Source organism: Callorhinchus milii, unplaced genomic scaffold (assembly GCF_018977255.1).
Source record: "Callorhinchus milii isolate IMCB2004 unplaced genomic scaffold, IMCB_Cmil_1.0 Scaffold3, whole genome shotgun sequence".
Classification (NCBI taxonomy): Eukaryota; Metazoa; Chordata; class Chondrichthyes; order Chimaeriformes; family Callorhinchidae; genus Callorhinchus; species Callorhinchus milii.
Genome location: NW_024704744.1, coordinates 68266664 through 68285348, shown reverse-complemented (window position 1 = coordinate 68285348; position 18685 = coordinate 68266664). Strand labels below are relative to the sequence as shown.

The following is an 18685-nucleotide window of genomic DNA, read 5'->3' as shown; positions in this document are numbered from 1 at the left end:
TAGGGTGCACCATGCTGAAACATACATTAAATAGATGACAAGAAGTTCCAGGGACACGGTTCAGCAGGCAGTCACTGCACAAGGTAATGCTTGACTGCCATCCCTGCAGGTATTGTTTGGCAATAAATGAGTACCTAGTGGTGCAGATCCAAGTCTCTCAAACTGCAACTTCCTAACTGTCCCTATATTACTCACTGCGCAATAGCACAAACAACCACAACAAAATTACATTTGTAAAGTGCCTTTCACATCGAGAGGACGTCACAAACCAGACTTACGCAAACGTTCACGATTTGTTTGTATATTTTACACACAAATACTCATTACTTCTCTCGCTAGAAATGAAACATTTAGGGCATTTTATTTGTTGTTTGGCTACTTCATGGGAACTAGATGGCATTTTAGATAGGAATCAGGAAACAATTCTGCTACAGTAACACACAATGGGCAAAGTGTGACTATGGCCTGGGTGGCTGATAGCTGGCTTCCAAGTTGTACAAGACGACCAGTCACCACCATGTTTCATACACGCAAGTACGTGGGCCTGAAGAGTAATCAAAGTAGCATGAAGTTACCTAATAATCATTCTCTCCTTGCGTCCCTCAATACCTTTCTCGACCTGACTGTGCAGGTCTCAGAAATCGGTGACATGCACGATGCATCACCTGCTGCTGGACGCTACCCCACGTGAAGGGCGCTATGTAAATGAAAATGTTGCTATTGTAAGTTGTAGTTGCTTTAGTTCTGTTGTAAAAAGAGAAGGGAATTTCTCCTGGGGTCCTGGGCAACAATCCCCCACATAAAATTGTTCACTCACTTCATGGATGTTTGTGGGACATTGCTGTACACAAACTGGATGCCATATTCAGCCTACACTTTCAGCCAGTGACTACACTTTACACAAAAATCCTCTGAAATGCTTTGGGATGTCTTCACTATGTGATAAGCCCTAAATCAAATATATATAATAACCATCATAATGATCATTATATATATTCAGCAGGTCAAAATCAATATTGAGGCCAGAGGGCTGTAAGGTTCCTAGCAGATAAATGAGGTGCTGTTACTCGAGCTTGCGCTGTGGCTCATTGGAACAGCGTAGGAGACCATTGATGGAGAGGTCAGAGTGCGAGTGGGAGGGAGAGTTGAAGTGTTCCCAGGCACTTCTGTTTTTGTTTCAGATTTCCAGCATCTGCAGTATTTTGAGTTTTGATTATACATAATAAGTCTAGCAAGGCAGCAAGTGTCAATGACGGGAGATTATTCAATGTTGTAGTGGATACCATTTGACAACATGTGGTTTCTATTTTCTACACACGACTCCATAATTCCTTTCTGGAGCCGGTACACAGATATTGCTTTGTAAACATCTGCATAAAAAAGTTAAGGGATGCTAGGGTCCATTCTTGGATGTTATTGTTAGTATTAAACTCGAGTAATGCAAATAATGTACAGCAATAAAAGATATGTTCAGAATTTTTCAAGAAAACACAACTTTTAAAGCTTTTTAAATAAAGAAATTTGAAAAGGAAAGCTGGAGCGTTGCTGTAAGCCTTTCTCTGAACAATGATGCTGGAGCTGAATCACCACAGGAAAATGTAGACACCTCCCTCGCTCCCTGCCTTCTTCCCCTTGTGCAAGAGTAGAAAGGATAGGCCACTGTGGCATTCATCCTTCCACAACTGTACAGAAGCTTATCTGAGCCTTGGAAGGTACACAGGTTCCACTTAACTTCCTTTTGGGAACAACTTCTTGAAAGTGCCGAGGGAGCCCAGCAAAGTCCTCAGGTTAGTTTAAGCTACAAAAATGGTTATTTTAGCCCAACCCTATGTCCCTTTTATAGTATCATGCCTATTGCAGAGCTCAGCACGTTCCACTACCCAACAAAGCAAAACAATTTAGCAATGCCACTGAATGCCTTGCGGCCTATTTATCCACACATATGAGGGATTTGTGGAAAGTGTGCTCCAGATAATCGACTAGTGTTTGTCGAAACAAACACTTCAGAAAGCTGGAAGGTGCCAAAGCTGGAAAATATGAGGGCTTCCGCTTAACTGTCTCAATGCTGTTATAATTTATGTAAAATAAACAAGGAGACATGTAAATCAGCCAAAGTGTTAACGTCACAGAATGCTTAAACAGGTGGTTTATATTTAGTGCTGGGAATACCTAAATGGTTCAATGAAATGTCCACAATAGTACACAAATGATGGAGGTTGTGTAATAATAATCCTTGCATTTGATATAGTGCTTTATTACGTCATTGAGACATCTGAAAGTGCTTCACAGAATATACTGTAAAGTGAATTGACTTGTGTATTTTGTGGGTGAAATGCGGTAGCCAATTGCGCACAATCAATATTTGCTTTAGCTCATTTACTGCTGAAGAAACAATAAGGCAGAATTTTATATGTTTTAACGCCAATTTTTCTCCTCTATTATCTCTGCTCTTCTGAAGCCATTAAGACTCCATTGAGGTGTGGCGGTTCCACGAACCGCGAGTACCCTCTGGTATCCTGCCCAAGTAGCCATTATTCATGTGTGACAGTCTGTGTCAGCAGACTACTCGCCCAGGGGGAATCGATAGTTATCACAGTCCAGCCTGATTTTGTCTTCACTTTATGAGAGTACTCTGAAGTGAAGGGAAAACTGGCAGGCAACCAAGAGCAGGAACCCTGCCTGACAACAACAACATCATCATCATCATCTTACAAGCGCTCTAAGACGCTACCCCGACTATAGACGCAATATAAATGCAAGTTGTTTTTGTCGACTTATGCATCCCTAACCCAATGTTGAAGCCAAATGTTCATTGGTTGAGGCCAGCTAATTCAGCATGGATTGGTCCAGCAGGGCATCGAGAAGTGCCTTTACCCTGTCATTTCTGGGAATCTCAATAAGTATTGTTTATTCCACTGAAATGACTAAAAGTGTAGAACCTCCGGTATTATTATTATTATTACATAACATATGTAGGACTAAAGTGTTTTAATAGCAATTTGGATATCTGGGAATACATTGTAAATTAATTCTGAACAAACTATGAAGAATACCTTGTTACAAATCCAGTTACAAATCAATAGTGTAAAAATAAGCTGTTTTAAAACATGTTGCGCATTTCGTTTGGAAAATATTGCACTGTTACAATATTTGTTTTACCTAGTTAAAGAAAGCTCTGCCAGAGTCATAGATTTTCTGTAAAACACACAGTTTGCTAAAAGAAAAGGGCCTTTGAAGGGCTTTCTTGCTCTCCAGTGTTTTGTGCAGTTTGTTGCATGCCTGGTTGGATATTTTTATTTTCCTCTTGCTTTTTTATTAATTCCAGGGCTGAAACATTTAGCCCGGGTGTAATAGCCTTCACAAAGGATTATCACAGAACTGCTTCCGGCCCTTATATGGACAATGCTGAATGTACTGATTTGGTTTCATGGTCGCAGCTGCTCGCTCTTCCTCAATGTGTTGAGCTGAACCAGCACTGCCTGAGCAACCACATGCCAGCAAGGAGCACATTACAGACAGGAAACCCAAATTCTTCCACAAAGTGCTCCCTTTTTTTTGTTCGGGTACAAATCAAAACAATCGCCTGCAGTTCATCTGATTGAAACGCACAACACGCTTATTCCCTCTGGGAGCCTGCAGACTCCAGTGGAATTTCAATTACCCTAATCCCACTTTCTGAACTTCTTATCCACACTCCGTCTGAATTTGTCCTCCAGACATTTACCAGCGATGTCATACATTCTACAATGTTGGGCCGGCGCCGTGCGCTACATCACGTGCTCGCGTTGCGTTTTACTCGTATTTTAGTGACTTTTATAATGCATAAAATGCACATTTTTCCTGCTTCCTAACTATAACTTCTATATTAATAATAAACCTTGCATTTGATATAGCACTTTATCACATCTTCGAGACATCTCACAGCGCTTCACAGAATTGACAGTGTGTTTTGTGGGAGAAACAAACATTTTTCTTCAGGTGTTTGTTAGTTTGTCAGTCCCATTTACTAAAAATAAATAATATGAATAAATATAAATCTAATGTTTTTTTCTACAGGTACACTCTTCAGTATAGATGCCTGTATCATTTTTCTTTTTCCATTGAATATCGTTGATGTTTGTTACCATTGCTAATAATGCAAGATCGCCTGGATGATCAGATCAGTATTTTTTTGTTCTACAGGAGATCAAACTGGAGTGGAGATATAGATTAAATATACAAATGCTTGATGTTGTTGTTGAGGGATAGAATAGGTCACTCAGTGTGGGACTTCGCAGTGTACAAAATGACTGTGTGTTCCTACAAATACAGTCAAACATTTGACAGGCATTCCTCATGAAATGTGTCAAGGTATTTCAATGTTAAAAGCCTTTATTGAATTCAAGGATTATAATTATTCTCATTCATGTATCAGCCATATCAGCGGGTTTAATCAAATTTTTGAGGTTCATGGAATGATAAAAGTATGGGGGTGGGGGATGGGAGAGTGAAAGTGGCGTCCCTGGGGCTGAAATTGGCTGCAATAAGACACATCTGACAAAACTAAAGGCAGGTTTCCAAGTTATCTGGAACACGGCTGATGGCTGACTAACTTGGCTCATCAATATAAGTTATAGGTATAAATTTATCCTCAACCCTTGCGTGCCAAACACTGATAGGCAGATAGACCTCAATGCCAAGCTTGAGAAGTGCACTGTGCTCTTTCCATTGATTTCCTACAACTTCACTCCATTTTAGTGACACTAAACTAAAATATTGTATTTCATAAATTTGTGATGCAGTGCCCTGCCCTGAGGAAATCAGAGGGATTCTCCTCACGGCAAATGTGATCGCCAAAGCCGTGGTAATACTAAATATAAAAAGGCTGATATTTTATACCTGCAGTTCAATAGAGTTATTGTTTGTGGAACCACTCCCTCATACCATTCTCTCATAAAACTGTAGCACAGTCATTTGGGGCATTTAAGCTACTGGAACAAAGCAGGTCGGCATGTCACTGAGCATTTCATCCAATTGACTGATTTACTGACAAAACCCAGATGATATGGGCCCTTTGAGAGCCAGCGGTCACTAATTACTTGTTCTGGGAAAGATGTAGAGCATGAATAGGTGCACAAAAATATGGGAGGCAACCCCCATCTCATTTGGCAGAGATAAACTGCAGCTACTTCAGGCCTATTGCACTGGAAAATGAGACACAAACAGACCTTGCAAAGAGCAAACAATGCGCCATTTAAAGCCTCAAATCAGGACATGCTTCTGAGACTGAAATGATTCTCGTCTTCATAAAAATAGTGTCGGAGACACTGTCTGTGTTGTTCCTTGAGGAGGAAGAGAACGCAGATGACGAGCAGACCATTCTCAGCATAGTTCCGTCATCCTCAAGCAAATCGATGATATTTTTGACCCAATTCCCATCATTGCATCATGCATTTGTAAGCAACATTGGTAAACACTACTTAATGATGACTGTCCCCAGGAATGCTGAATTCCAGCACTCTAAAGAAAACAGCACTTCACAGCACAACAGAATGCACTTTCAGATGTGTTGTTTTGATGATTATATGCTCAACAGGTTTTATGTCAATGAGGGAGCCAGCGACCACTCAAACAGAACAGCAGTGAAACTCAACACAAATATCCTGCTTGCCACAAAATCGCTGCCAGATAAGATCACAGAGTTGTTCCAAAATGAATCCACTTCACCTTGCTTCACAGTTTAACATAAACTTCAGAAGGGAAAATAATCACTCAGTCTGCATATGAACAAATAGTACCGTAGCTACAATTATTATATTACAGATAAGGAGGATTCAAACTGGAGTCACTGAATAGCTTTAAGAGGTCCATAATTATAGGGCTGACATATGGCTCATTTCCAACTCTAAAACAGGAGCAAAACATGAATTAGGACTATAGATGAGTTTGTGTGACCAGGTCAATTGGAAAGATGCTCATTTTACTGAAAGCTAATAAAATTCATAGTAAAACTCTAGCAGTTTTAACTTATTAGAAAGAATGGAGTCCAATACATTATGTGGCAATTTCTAACAGGAATCCTTAGTAAGGAAACCAGAAGTATATCATAACAGCAGAGATGATGTGATCCATGTCTGGTTAATGAAATGAGTTACTATTTGAATTACTTATTAAGTAAACTTGTTAGAAATCAACACACTAGGTCATTTTACAAATAGCTGAACAAGGAGTGAGGCTAATAATAATAATGATCCTTGAATTTGCTATGCCTTTCATGTTGGAAGGACATTTCACAGTTCTCCACAGGATTTACTGTAAAGGCGTAGTGACTGTGTATTTTATAGGTGAACACATTTATCATTCCAGTTCAATAATGGTAAAAGTAATGAAGATATGAACAGGGAAAGTAACGAAAAATGATGAATGGGAATCCATGGGCAAATCACGGAGCAGGAGGTTTTGGCATACAATTGCTGAACATTCATTGAAAGTTGCGAGTCACTATGAAGTGGTTAATCATGTACTGAGATACAATCTGGAGGTTATTGGGTAACAAGTCTAACACATAATTATAACCTTGTACAGTTTACAGCTACAGCCACATTTAGAACATTGTTTTGGGTACTCAAGCTTCAGAAGGATCTTGATGCATTGGAAAGAATTCAGAAAAGAACAACAAAAATGTTTAAAGAAATCAGGGTTGTAAGTTACTAAGAAGATTGAGAAATCGAGTCACTGGAGACTTCCAGAGGATGTGATGAAAGCCTTCAAAATCCTGAGAGCACGACAATGTAAATAGAAGCAGATGAATGCTGGACAAGGGAAATTCAGCCTAAAGTTAGCAAGCCTCATGTGAGACTTCCAGATCGCTTCAGAATTTAGTCCCCATTTCCCAGGGGTTTGATCTCCAAAGGCTTTTTCGCAGCCCTCAAGAGATAACTAGGGACTTGGGCAAGTCATACAATAATCCTTCGCTGAGACTTCTCAAAGCACTCATTCATTGCGAAGTGTAGTGACTGTGGATTAGCTTCGATACAAGAACCCCCTGTCTCTCATTACCCTCTAGGAGGTTTACATGTTTGTCTGGTACCTGTGGCCAGATTTACAATTCAGGCTTAAAAATTCATTGTAAGTAAAGAACATGAAAGTCGCTGCAGCAAAGAAGAGCATACAAGACTTCGGTGAGAACGTACAGCAGGTTAAGTTAAAGACTATCCCTCCCTCCCTACCATCCCCACAGGCATGTTGCAAACATCTTTAGAAATCATAGGTCGGCAGTTGCTCCTGAAGATGAATTTGCAACAAGGTGTTAAGTGGAAGACTGATTAACCATAGAGAGATTTTGTGTAAATTTCTTATATTGGCCGCTCTGTACAATGACAAAGATGGTTTCCGAGTTGTATGGAGCAGGTGGATTCCAAGGAAGCAAAGTTTCAGCTGATACCAAAGGGTATTTCACCAAAGAGACCCACCCTCCTCCACCTTCTGGAAAGCCCTCATGGGGAGCAGGCAACGACAAACCTGCTCTGCAACCTCTATTCTCTGATGACAGGGTATGAAGTATGAGTCATTTGTACACAAAAGCAAAGAAAGTTCCCTCCCACAAATACAAGACAATATGACTGGAGCACCTTGGGTTTTTGGTCCAACATTATGTTCCTATTTAGTTGGAGACACTCCAAATTCAGTCTCTCTCTTGCACACACATACGCATGCACACTCCCACACAGCCGCACTATTATGTTTATAAAATGTATTAAAAATTTTAAATTTAAAATGTATTAAAAATTTCAGCAGATACACTAAAAATCAGTTGCGACATTTCAGATTGTGGTAAAGAGTTCAAGATAAAATTACGGGACTCGATCCTAAGCCACAGGCTCAGACCTGTGGTTGCAGATAAACTCGCAAAGTCCGTGAACAGAAAAGAGTGGGATCAAGTCATTTCAACTTCTTTTGGCTACAGCCCCGTTCTGATTTGAAGTGAGGAATTCCTCCACTTTTTCAGATGCCAAAAACAAGCTTAATCTCCGAACAAATATGAGCTGGGATATGCAACTCCTGTGGGATTGCTCTGATTCTCTGAGGTTTTTGGACATTCAACAAGAATGACTTCAGAAATCCTGAGACTCAGACTGAAAGTTCATGCATGAAACTCAGTCTGGTTTGGATACTCTTAAGCACAATGATGGGTTTTCCCTTATTTCAGACACCCGGCTAATCAAAAAATTTATAAGAGAGGTATGGTTGAAGATGACCCTTTGGCCCATCGGATCTCATCCTTCCAGAATACTCACCCTACTGTCCTTTCATCACAGCATAAAGCTGTCCTGGCCTTAACCACTCTTCCTGATAACCAATTCCAGTGGTTAATTACCCTATGGGTAAAGAAATACTTCTGGGTATCTATCCTGAAATTGCCATTTGCAACCCTAAACCAATGACCTATTGTTCTGCTGTCTTGGTGCATTCAAATGTATTGTTCTGAGTTTACTCTATTGATCCCATTTAAAATCTTATATACCTCTCTTAAATCTTCTCTGAGATATCTCTTTTCAAAACTGAAGAGCCCTGATCTTGTCTAAGAATTCGTCATTGCTCATTCCTCTAAAACTGGGGATCATCCTCATTTCTCCCCTTTGCACTGCGAATAGGACTTGAGCAGTTACGTTATAGCCTTCTGTTGCGGTGACCAGACTGTATGCAGTACTCTACATGTGCCCTGACCAGAGCACTGCATAGTTTCAGTCTGACTTCTAGTGATCTGAACTCGACTGATTATGTAAATTAGCCCGGCATTCTGTTGGCGCTGTTTTTTGCTTCCTTGCACTGTTTTGACATGAATTGGCTAACACCCCTAGATCTCTTTCAACTTTCTCCTCTGACATGATCTCTCCCATCCATAACTGGTATGCAGCCTGCAATCTACATTTAAATATTCTTTAAGTATTGAATAAGAATGATCCAGATGTGCCTTAGATGGACTTCACCTTCTAGCTCATGGATTGTGACTGCTGGCTGACAGGACAGTGGTTTTCCTATACTGTATGCCATCATCCAGAGAGCTGTGATCTGTAACCTTAGTTAAGGAAAACAAACTCAAGACCTGACTTCAGTTCAGGTGTGTACAATGAAGTTAGTGAGTGTGTGTGATGGTGTGGGACTGGGGAAATGTGATTTGAATTCATGTTTGATACTAAAGGAATCTCTTTGTGACAAGTTAGATCCTACTGAGTTTCGTTCATATCCACATTTTTTCTTACTGATCATGTGAGCCTACAGTTGGAGCACAGCTAGGGAGTAGCAGAGAGGCCCTGGAGAGACTGCAGAGGATCCTAAGCCCAAGGTCTAAGCTAGGGTGCTAGATTACCAAAATCAACACATACAATATGGCTGTCGTGCAGAGTTTGACGGACTGAGAGATTCATCTCAAAGATAAATATCCCTAGCTCTACTGAGAACTACAGGGGAATAAAAAACACTATAGGATCGTCAATATGAACTTCAGGGACCAACAACTGAGCAATGCATAAACATTGGTTAATTTCCTTAACATTTCAGATCAAATTTGATACCTTGCTTAATAAATTAATTTCATCATCAAATGCTATTCTGATTTTCTCTCAGAGCAATATTACACATCCCCAAATATTCCATTCCCGAAGAGCACTTTGAAGGTGTTCGAGAGGGTGAGAAGGTTACTTACTGATTCAAGATCGTTTACCAGCTCGAAGTCCTGAGAGACCCTGCGCTTGCGTAGCTCTTCCATTCGGTCACACACATCACTGAAGCAGGTGTTGTAGTAGTCTGCGTACTGCTGAGCCAGGTCGTCAATATTACCCAGTGATCCGTCCTTTGGAAGAAAGCAGATGTCACTGTGAGTAACAGAAGCACACACTGTGCAGCAGTCAGGACAGAAATCCCAAGATGCACACTCAGCCATTCATCAATTCCAGACACATTCCAATCAATGCCCCAGTAGATTCCACACATATTTAAAGGGGGGTGCCATCCTCATGAATAAGTGTCTGTTGAGCCCAGTATAAAAATATCTGACCATGTAAACCGCACCAAAAGGACATCACTGTGCCACTTGCACATGATACATAATCACAATTAAAATGAGCCATGGCTCTCCTAGCCATTCAGAACTCTTGCCTCCCCCCACACTCCAAGTTAACACCAGTCAAACTTTTCTTCACAAAACGTTAAATCAGCACTGATATTTTCTGCTAATGGGGAAGCTGATAAGTGAGCCACTTATCAGTCTGTCTCATTAAGCAATTCTTCACAGTGCAATGAGCACAGAGCAACTCTTCCTTCCACTCAGCGTTTTCTGACCAAAAGCGGGTGTACAAGATAAATGCTGAACAACAACAACAAAATTATATTTATAGAGCGTCTTTCACCGAGGTGCTGGACAGCCAGGGGTCAGGACCCGAGCATGGGGGAGGGGTGGGGTCGGGGTGAGGGAAGGCAGAGAGGTAGGAGGGCGACTGAAGGCACGATCGAAGAGGAGGGTCTTGAGACTGGCTTTGAAGGAGGCAAGGGAGGAAGCGAGGCGAAGGGATTGTGGAATGGAGTTCCAGAGTGTGGGGGCAGAGAGGCTGAAAGCCCAGCCACTGATGTTAGGGCAGGTCGGCAGGAGACATGGAGCAGGCCAGAGCCCGATGAACGGAGGGAGTGGGCAGGTTGATAGGGAGTCAGCAGGTCAGAGATAGGAGGGGGCAAGGCCATGGATGGCCTTGAAAGTGAGGATGAGGATCTTGAATTCGATCCTCTGAGGGATGGGGAGCCAGTGGAGTCGGGCGAGGGTGGGAGTGATGGGGTCACGGAGCCTGGTGCGTGAGAGTACACGAGCTACAGAGTTTTGGATGATCTGCAGCTTGTGAAGGGAAGAGTTGGGAAGGCCGTTGAGGAGGGAGTTTCCATAATCGAGCCTTGATGTGACAAATGTGTGGGTGAGGGTTTCGGCAGCCTGAGGGGTGAGGCAGTAGCGGAGTCTGGCAATGTTGCGGAGGAGGTGGTAGGCAGTGCCGGTCACAGTGCGGGTGTGGGGGAGAAAGGACAGTTCAGGGTCAAACAAAAGACCCAGCTTTCTGACTGGCTTAGTGAGGTTGAGTGTGCAACCGTGGAAGCTGATGCTGCCAGCACCCGAGGTAAGGAGGCGCTGGTGCGAGCCAATCAGGAGGGCCTCAGTCTTGCTGACGTTCAGTTGGAGAAAGTTGTCCCTTGTCCAGGACTTGATGTCGGACAGGCAGTCAGTCAGTCAGTCAGTCAGGATGTCAGTAGTCCTGGAGTTGAGGGTGGAGGCAGAGAGATAGAGTTGGGTGTCATCCGCATACATGTGGAAATTTACCGCATGTCTGCAGATGATGTCACCTTGGGGGAGCATGTAGAGGGTGAAGAGGAGCGGACCGAGGACAGAGCCCTGAAGAATGCTGCACGAGACGGTGTTGGGGCTGGAGGAGAAGCCGTTTGCCGCGATGAAGTGGAGGCGGCGTGAAACGTAGGACCTGAACCAGTCAAGGACAAAACCTTGAAGGTTGAGGTGGAAGGTGGAGGAGGATTGAGTGGTCCACAGTATCAAAGGCGGCGGAGAGTTCGAGGAGGACGAGGAGGCAGAGGGAACCCTGGTCACACATGGTCAGTATGTCATTTGTGACCTTGACCAGAGCAGTTTCCGTTCAGGTTGTTCCTGAACTGGGAACATTGTTCTTAAATAAACCAAGAAATTGACCGTGGACATCATGTTGAAAGGAGAGCTGGGCTCCTGCAATGTAGTCATACAGGTAAAAGACAATAAACACTTTGGTCGCTTGTAGCTCTCTCATTGCGGGTTAAAAAGACGAGCTGAGAGAACTTGCACTGCCGCGATGCACACACCTGCTCTGGAAGAAAGCACTGCTACGAATGCAGTGGATTCACGGCGTTTTATTAAGAAGTCATCTGACTGATGTCAGCAAGTTCTTGCATGACTCCACTTGTCAATGCTCTAGCCGAGAGCATCTTTCTCAACAAGTTTCAATTTGCTGTGAAGTGATCCAAGTAGTTCAGGAAAACAAAGGATCCAGATTCCTGAAACTATTTACATTTATAACTTGCCATTTAAGTGTTCCTGATATCCATCAAGTGTCTCTGAAACAATAGCCATACAATAAATTCTGAGAAGGATGCATCACATGGCAAACCTAAAGAACTGGTTATAAATAACTCACTTCTTGCTGCTTGCCTCTTTGTTCTTTGCCCCAAACCCCTAAGCCTGCCCCCTCAGCCCCCTCCCCCCACCATCAGATTAATAAAGGGAAAATACAGGTGCTAGAAATCTTGAATAAATACAGAAAATAGGCTGGAGAAACCCTTTTGTAAGAATGAGGTGGGCAAATAGGACCAGAGTAAGAAAACACACACTGAGAAGATGTAATGGAATTCCAATTTATGAACTACAGCTGAATTTATAATAATAATCATTCTTCCATTTGATAGAATGCTTTTTACATTATTGAGAGATCTCAAGAAGTACTTCACAGGATATACTGTAAAGTGGATTTTCTAGCCACCATCTCCAGCTGTGGAGTCGTGTAGCTCAGCAGTTAGAGCACTTGCCTCACAAGCAGAGACCTGGGTTTGATTCCCGGCAGGACGAAATGTTGGGTGAGTTTCCTTACTCCACACGCCTCTGTTTACCTAGCAGTAAGTAGGAACCCAGTTGTTAGTCGATTGGTGGATTGCTTTTCCGGGGGTAATAATTCCTTCAAAAAAAAATTGGTCGCTTCAATTCATGACTATTTGACTACATGACTATAACTGGCTGCCGCTTTTCACCCATAAAATACACAGTCAATTCACTTTGCAGTATGTAAGTGCTTTGAGACGCTATATCAAATGCAAGGATTATTATTAAAACAACAACGACAACTTGGATTTATATAGCGCCCCCCCATGCCGGATGGCGTCTATTATTATTCTTGTGAGGAAGGGTCACACCCAGATATTAACCAATCTTTCTCTTTCAACAACAACTTGCATTTATATAGCCCCCTTCATGCGGGGTAGCTTCCCGAAGCACTTGTGGGCACTGGACACAGGTGTCAGCCTGTCTTAGTTGGTAGCACGTGTGCCTCTGGGTCAAGTGGGTGTGGATTCAAACCACATGTCACCAGCCCCCCATGGGCGGTTACACAAGGCAACCAGCCCCCATGGATCTGCACTCTATCAAGAAGAAGCAGAGAGCTTTACGCTATCTTTTGTTTTGATAATTTCCTTTCCAAATATTTCTCTGAATTCTCTTTCAAAATCTATTGTGAATCCTGCTTCAACCACCATTTAGTTGGTAGGGCATCCCACGTCCTCAGAATTTGCTGTCTAAAAAGAAATTCTCCTGACCGCTCCAATCCACTATTGAGAATTCATCACAGTACAATGATTTCTAAAAAAAAATACAAATCATTGGCTTTCTCTCCCCCAAGCCTCTGGACCCCAAAGGCACAAGTCGTCACTCTGCAATCAGAAAGCTTTCAATCCCTCTTTAGAAAAAGAGGTAAAAGCAATGGCTGATGTGCATCAGTTGGTATTCAAAGTAATGTAATTTTTTTGTGTGCAGATTGGTTAAAACATAAAGAAATAAATCTCTTTATTTCAACAAGCTTGAAATCGATTGGCCCAAGTTATGAAACAGGTTTGCATGTACTGTTCTAAGTGACCTATTAGTGAAAAAATGGGTCTGACCGCACAACCTTCCTCATCAAAACTGAAATTAATCTCAATGACAACTTATTAGGATAACAAGCTAGTATTTGAACTTTGAATGTTTGCACAGTTCCAGACACCAAAAAAAACAGTTCCACTACTCAACATGTGCCGATTTAATACATTCATTCCATGAGCTCACACCTGAACTGAATAAGTGGAACCAATATTTACCTCTCACCGCTGTAGTTTTAACTCATTTTAAGTTTAAAAGTTGACGTTTTTGAATACTGCAAAGCTGAGTTACATGTTAAGAGCCTTTGATTCTCCCAAACTGTGGCCTCTGGTAACCACAGAATTTACATTTTTGCAGGACATCACTTGACACTGCTGGCTAGACACGACAGCTGGGGTGTGAAGGGGAAAGATGACCAAAAATAGTGGTCAAAGAAGTATGTCTTAGGTGTAAAGGAAGGGGATAAAGGAGAGGAGATAGTATGTATAGGGGAGGTGTGGAGAAGAGAGGAGTTGACCTGATGATCCATACAAAAACAATGCATTACAAACTGATAATTTGGCACGAATCAGACTTTCAACTCCCAACTAAATCAACAAGAAGAACAACAATTTGCATTTATACAGGGCCGCTCACACAGGGTAGCGTCCCAGAGCGCTTCAAATATTTAAGAAATGTTCCATCAAGAAAAGTTTGGTTGGCCAACCAAAAAGATTGGTTATCACTGGTCTAAGGTGAGATAGTGGGAGGTCACCTCTGCTAGCAAACTCAGAATGAAACCGAGGTGTAAAACACTGAGTGAGGTGTTTCAGCCTCTGTTATTATGTTGTCAGTCAGCGTTTCTGAATGGCCCTATTGTATTTTCATCCCCAGTCCCTCTTCTCTGACGTCTGATTTCACGGGAAGACTTGTGCTCTCTGGTACCCACAACCACATCCATACATGAACTCACGTGTACAAATCGTTATACATGACAGGCTGTTGGCAAAGTCTCACAGCCAATTATGCTCTCACATGATGTCTTACAAATGTACACTGATCACACTGCAGCCTTGAAACTTTCACAATTACTTACTTTGAAGAGGGGAAATTTGATGAGGCAGGAATATCAACCAAGGCACTTGGGGGGGGAGGGAGGAGAACAGGAAACAAAATCACAGCTTGATCCTAACCTTACTTAACATCTGTGTGTGTACTTTTCTGGACAGGTCACATTAGTTAGCGAGCATGAACGCTGGATGATATCCCCTTCCCTAATGGTGGAGCACAGAACACTTGATGGTTGTTTGAACTGTACCTTACAACAGTAAAAAATTTGCTGCATCATTGTAAAATCACTGGTCATACGGTTGGAAAGGATTAATATACACCAGGACCCCTACTGTTGAAACCGAGACAACAAAAATGTGAAATGTTAGACGAATGAGCTACGAGCAATGATTAGACAAGCTTGTGCTCTTCAGTCTTGAAAGGAGACACTTCAGAGGGAATCTTATCATATGCAAGAGAACGTAAATGCACAATACATTTGGATGCACCATATAATTTACATTTAAAGAGAACCTTTCGTGTTGGGAGAACGTCTAGAGAACTTAGGCAGTAGAACAAGAGGACTTAGGTTTAGAGTTGCAATAGGTAATTCCACGGCAGACAACAGGAAGTTTTCCTTTATTCAGAGGGTAATTAACAGGAAGGGTGCTTGAGGCCAGGGCACTGGACTTATTTAAAAAACAGTTTGGTGCTGTGTTGGGGTTGGTGGGGGGAAACAGTAGAGTGGGTATTCTGGAAGGAGATCAAATGAACCAAAGGGCCTTCTTCATCCAAACCTCTATATACAATATATATCAGGGATTACATTCAAACACTACAGCAAGGGCAAAATTCTTACTAACGTGACCCAGAGATTGCTGTGTCTAAGTATATTTGGTTACTGAAGTGACAAGATTTCCCGTAACCAGCAGACATGATTCAGCAAACTGCGGTTAACTTGGCATGAGTGTACACCTCCCCCAGTGACAGACTGACAAAGGGTGTATTGCAGATCACAAATTCAATCCCTGATCTCACCTAAGCCATCTGATCTCAGACAAAAAGTAGCACTACTGAGGGGGGACGAGAGATAAGAACATTCTGCGATATGTGGTGGGGGAAGAAAATACAAACTGGGAAGCGGGGAGGAGAGAGGAAAATGCATTTAGTCAGCGTGGTGGTGGGTGGGGTGGGGGCTAAGGAAAGAGATAATGCTAGAATCATTGCTTCACAATGATTTATCTTGTGAGCTCTGCTGGATATACTCCTGTGTGGACACAGCTGAAGGGTGATAGGAGTTCTCTCTGCCCCACGATCAAATCACACAATCCACCAACACCGACCATCTTGGCTACGAAGGGCAGTTGTTTAGATGGGGACCGAGGGCATCACTTGTACAGGGAAAGGGCAGCTGAGGATTGAAACAGACAGATTGGTCACAGCCACATGTTTCAGCCAATTCTGTTCTCCCGCCCGTTGGCGAGTCCACTCAGCAGAAAGCAGCAGATATAGCCCCACCCTCACCCCCAGCAGTCCCTTCTCCTCTGAGACACTTTCCAACAAACACAGTGCAAGCCAATTCACACAATCCTTCAAGGGGATGATCAGATCAGTGGTAAGGAAATGCGATCCATCAGTAAAGCACAGAAGGAGTGGAAGGAGTGGAGCCTGCAGCCAGCGCTTTCAATGCCGTCGCCTCTGTTTCAAGTTCATCAACCACTTATTTCACTGCAGTAACCCATGGGCTGGTGTCCAGGCTGGGCTGGCCAGATAATACGCAGAGTTTACTTACATTATAAATCACAGGGATGACTTGGGAGGTGTGGTACCTCAGAAATTATCTGAATGAAACATTCATCAAAATGTGATTTTTAGCCATTCTGGTGCCAGTCAGGAGTTTCTTTTGTTTGCCAGCCAACAGCGATGTCATAAATTCTGTCTCCTGACTTACATAAGAATAAAGTGAGTCATGTTCTGAAGCTGAAGCAGAGAAATGGGTGGTTCTCAGGATAATAATAAGCTGGTATTTGGAATGAGCTCTTTCCACCCTCTTTCTAATTCTCATGCATTTTCTACTCGGTGGCCAAAGTGCAGCACTGGCAAGAAAGAGACCTGTAATCAAGTCTTCTGTCTGTCTCTTTGCCACAAAATCATGCATAATGTCGGAAACTTGCAATATGGGGGAAGAGAATAATAAAACAAAGTGAAAAATGTTTTTGTAAACAACTGTACGTAACTACTCTTTAAATTCATTCCTTAATAGTTTTTCTATTATTTACTGTTCATCCCTCCCACTCATTACAAATTTGAACAGCCAGAACTTTGTTTACACCTACTTGTAAGGACTTGATAATAATCCAGGTCAAGCCTGTTATTACTCGCTGGCTTGGGTCCATGAACTCAGAGCCTATGTTATAATGGGGTGCACTGATGAACACAGTCGCAGGCCAGCACTGATGTCACGTCCTGCAAGCATGCTATGTACCTTGGTTTAACATCTCATCCGAAAGACAGCACCTCCTGGCAGTGTTGCATTCTCCCAGCAACGCACTGGTGTATCCCCCTAGACTATGAACCAACACCCACAACCTTCCTCCTCACAGGCAAGAATGCTACCAACTGAGAAGCGTAATCAGTGGTATTAGATTTATTATTCATAGGTACTACAGCTCAGAAACAGTCATGTTACATGCATTATTAAAGGGGATTTTCACAGAGAAATTGTGTCTTGTGCTATTTCGTGACTTACAATAAATGTTTTATTTTGTAAATTTTTCTGCTGAACAAGATCAACTCTACTGGGGTCTTGTTCCACAGGCGCTGGTCACCTTGCAGTCCCCCATCCAAGTGAAGCTTTTTAAGTCGTCCTGCCCTTTATGAGGGCAGTAGAAATATGCATCACAGTCTAGTTATATCCAGTCCTCGCGTGACATTTCCAATCAGACACTTCCCTGCTGTAGGTTGCGTAGTGATCAGGAGCGGGTGTTCTGGTTAATTAACTCCCTGCTTAGACACATTATAGCTCTCCAATTGCTACTCCGACTGAGATCAGCTAACTGCACAGACCAGAAATGTAAACCGTGTCTGGATGGCTCAGTTCCACACTGAGCCGTGGAAATTATGTTATTCCAGAAAGCTGGATATTCAAACACAACAGGTTCAGGACTGTATTTAACTGGCAAGGTTTCAGATGTTTTCAAAGAAATTCGGAGACCAGTTGAAAGACACAAAACTAAATATATCATTGAACGTTTTCAATATCTTTAATTCCATCACAGCTTGGATGCAAGTTTATAAATGGGAGCTGTGTATTGAGGAACTTTGTTTTGATATTTTGGTGTCGAGCACAGTCCCAACAGACTGGGAGGGGAGGGTGAGGGAGAAAGTACACCCTTTTGGCGTAGCAGCAAAGTAGGAAAAGAATTTTGTCGAAAGGAATTTATTTTTTAAAATGCTTTGTAAAATTGTAACTGATAGCCATTTTCGAGGGGCATTCGTTTGCACATTCCACATAAATTGTTTTGTTGAATTTAAACATGAAAACAGAGAGCAGCTCTGTAGAGGGCCGAGAGACAAGAGTAGATTTGTGACAGCTAGATTTATTTGTGCAGCTGCGAAGCCATTCAAGAATTGGAACGGTGACAAATGCCCAGCTCCTGAACAGGAGACCTCCACTGTTTCCAAACGCAAGTGAATTATTGCTAGCTGCTGCAGGCTTGTTGTGACTGCCAGCAGCTATGAACCACCCCATTTCAGGTTATTATCAACCAAACTATAATTAGTTTTTCATAACATGCATCAGGTCGGCATCTCTTTTGCAACCAAAGTACTTCTGCCGTTAGATGCAAAAGTTTTCAGGAAATGCAAAAACAAAATAATATTTTCCCACATGGCGGTTTTGCCCTCACCTCCCATATCCATTTCATCTCCTGTCAGATGCTATTTTATTCCGAAAACAAGGCCTGCAAGAAC

At 42.3% G+C, this 18685-nt stretch overlaps 1 protein-coding gene across 1 annotated transcript in view; it reads right to left on the bottom strand.

Moving 5' to 3' along the window:
- sash1a (SAM and SH3 domain containing 1a) overlaps window positions 1–18685 on the bottom strand; it is a 370653-nt gene that overhangs the window by 72098 nt on the left and 279870 nt on the right. Inside the window, exon 2 of the mRNA XM_042333542.1 lies at window positions 9686–9832. Within this exon, the coding sequence (XP_042189476.1) occupies window positions 9686–9832 (147 nt within the window). The remainder of the gene's footprint in view (window positions 1–9685; window positions 9833–18685) is intronic.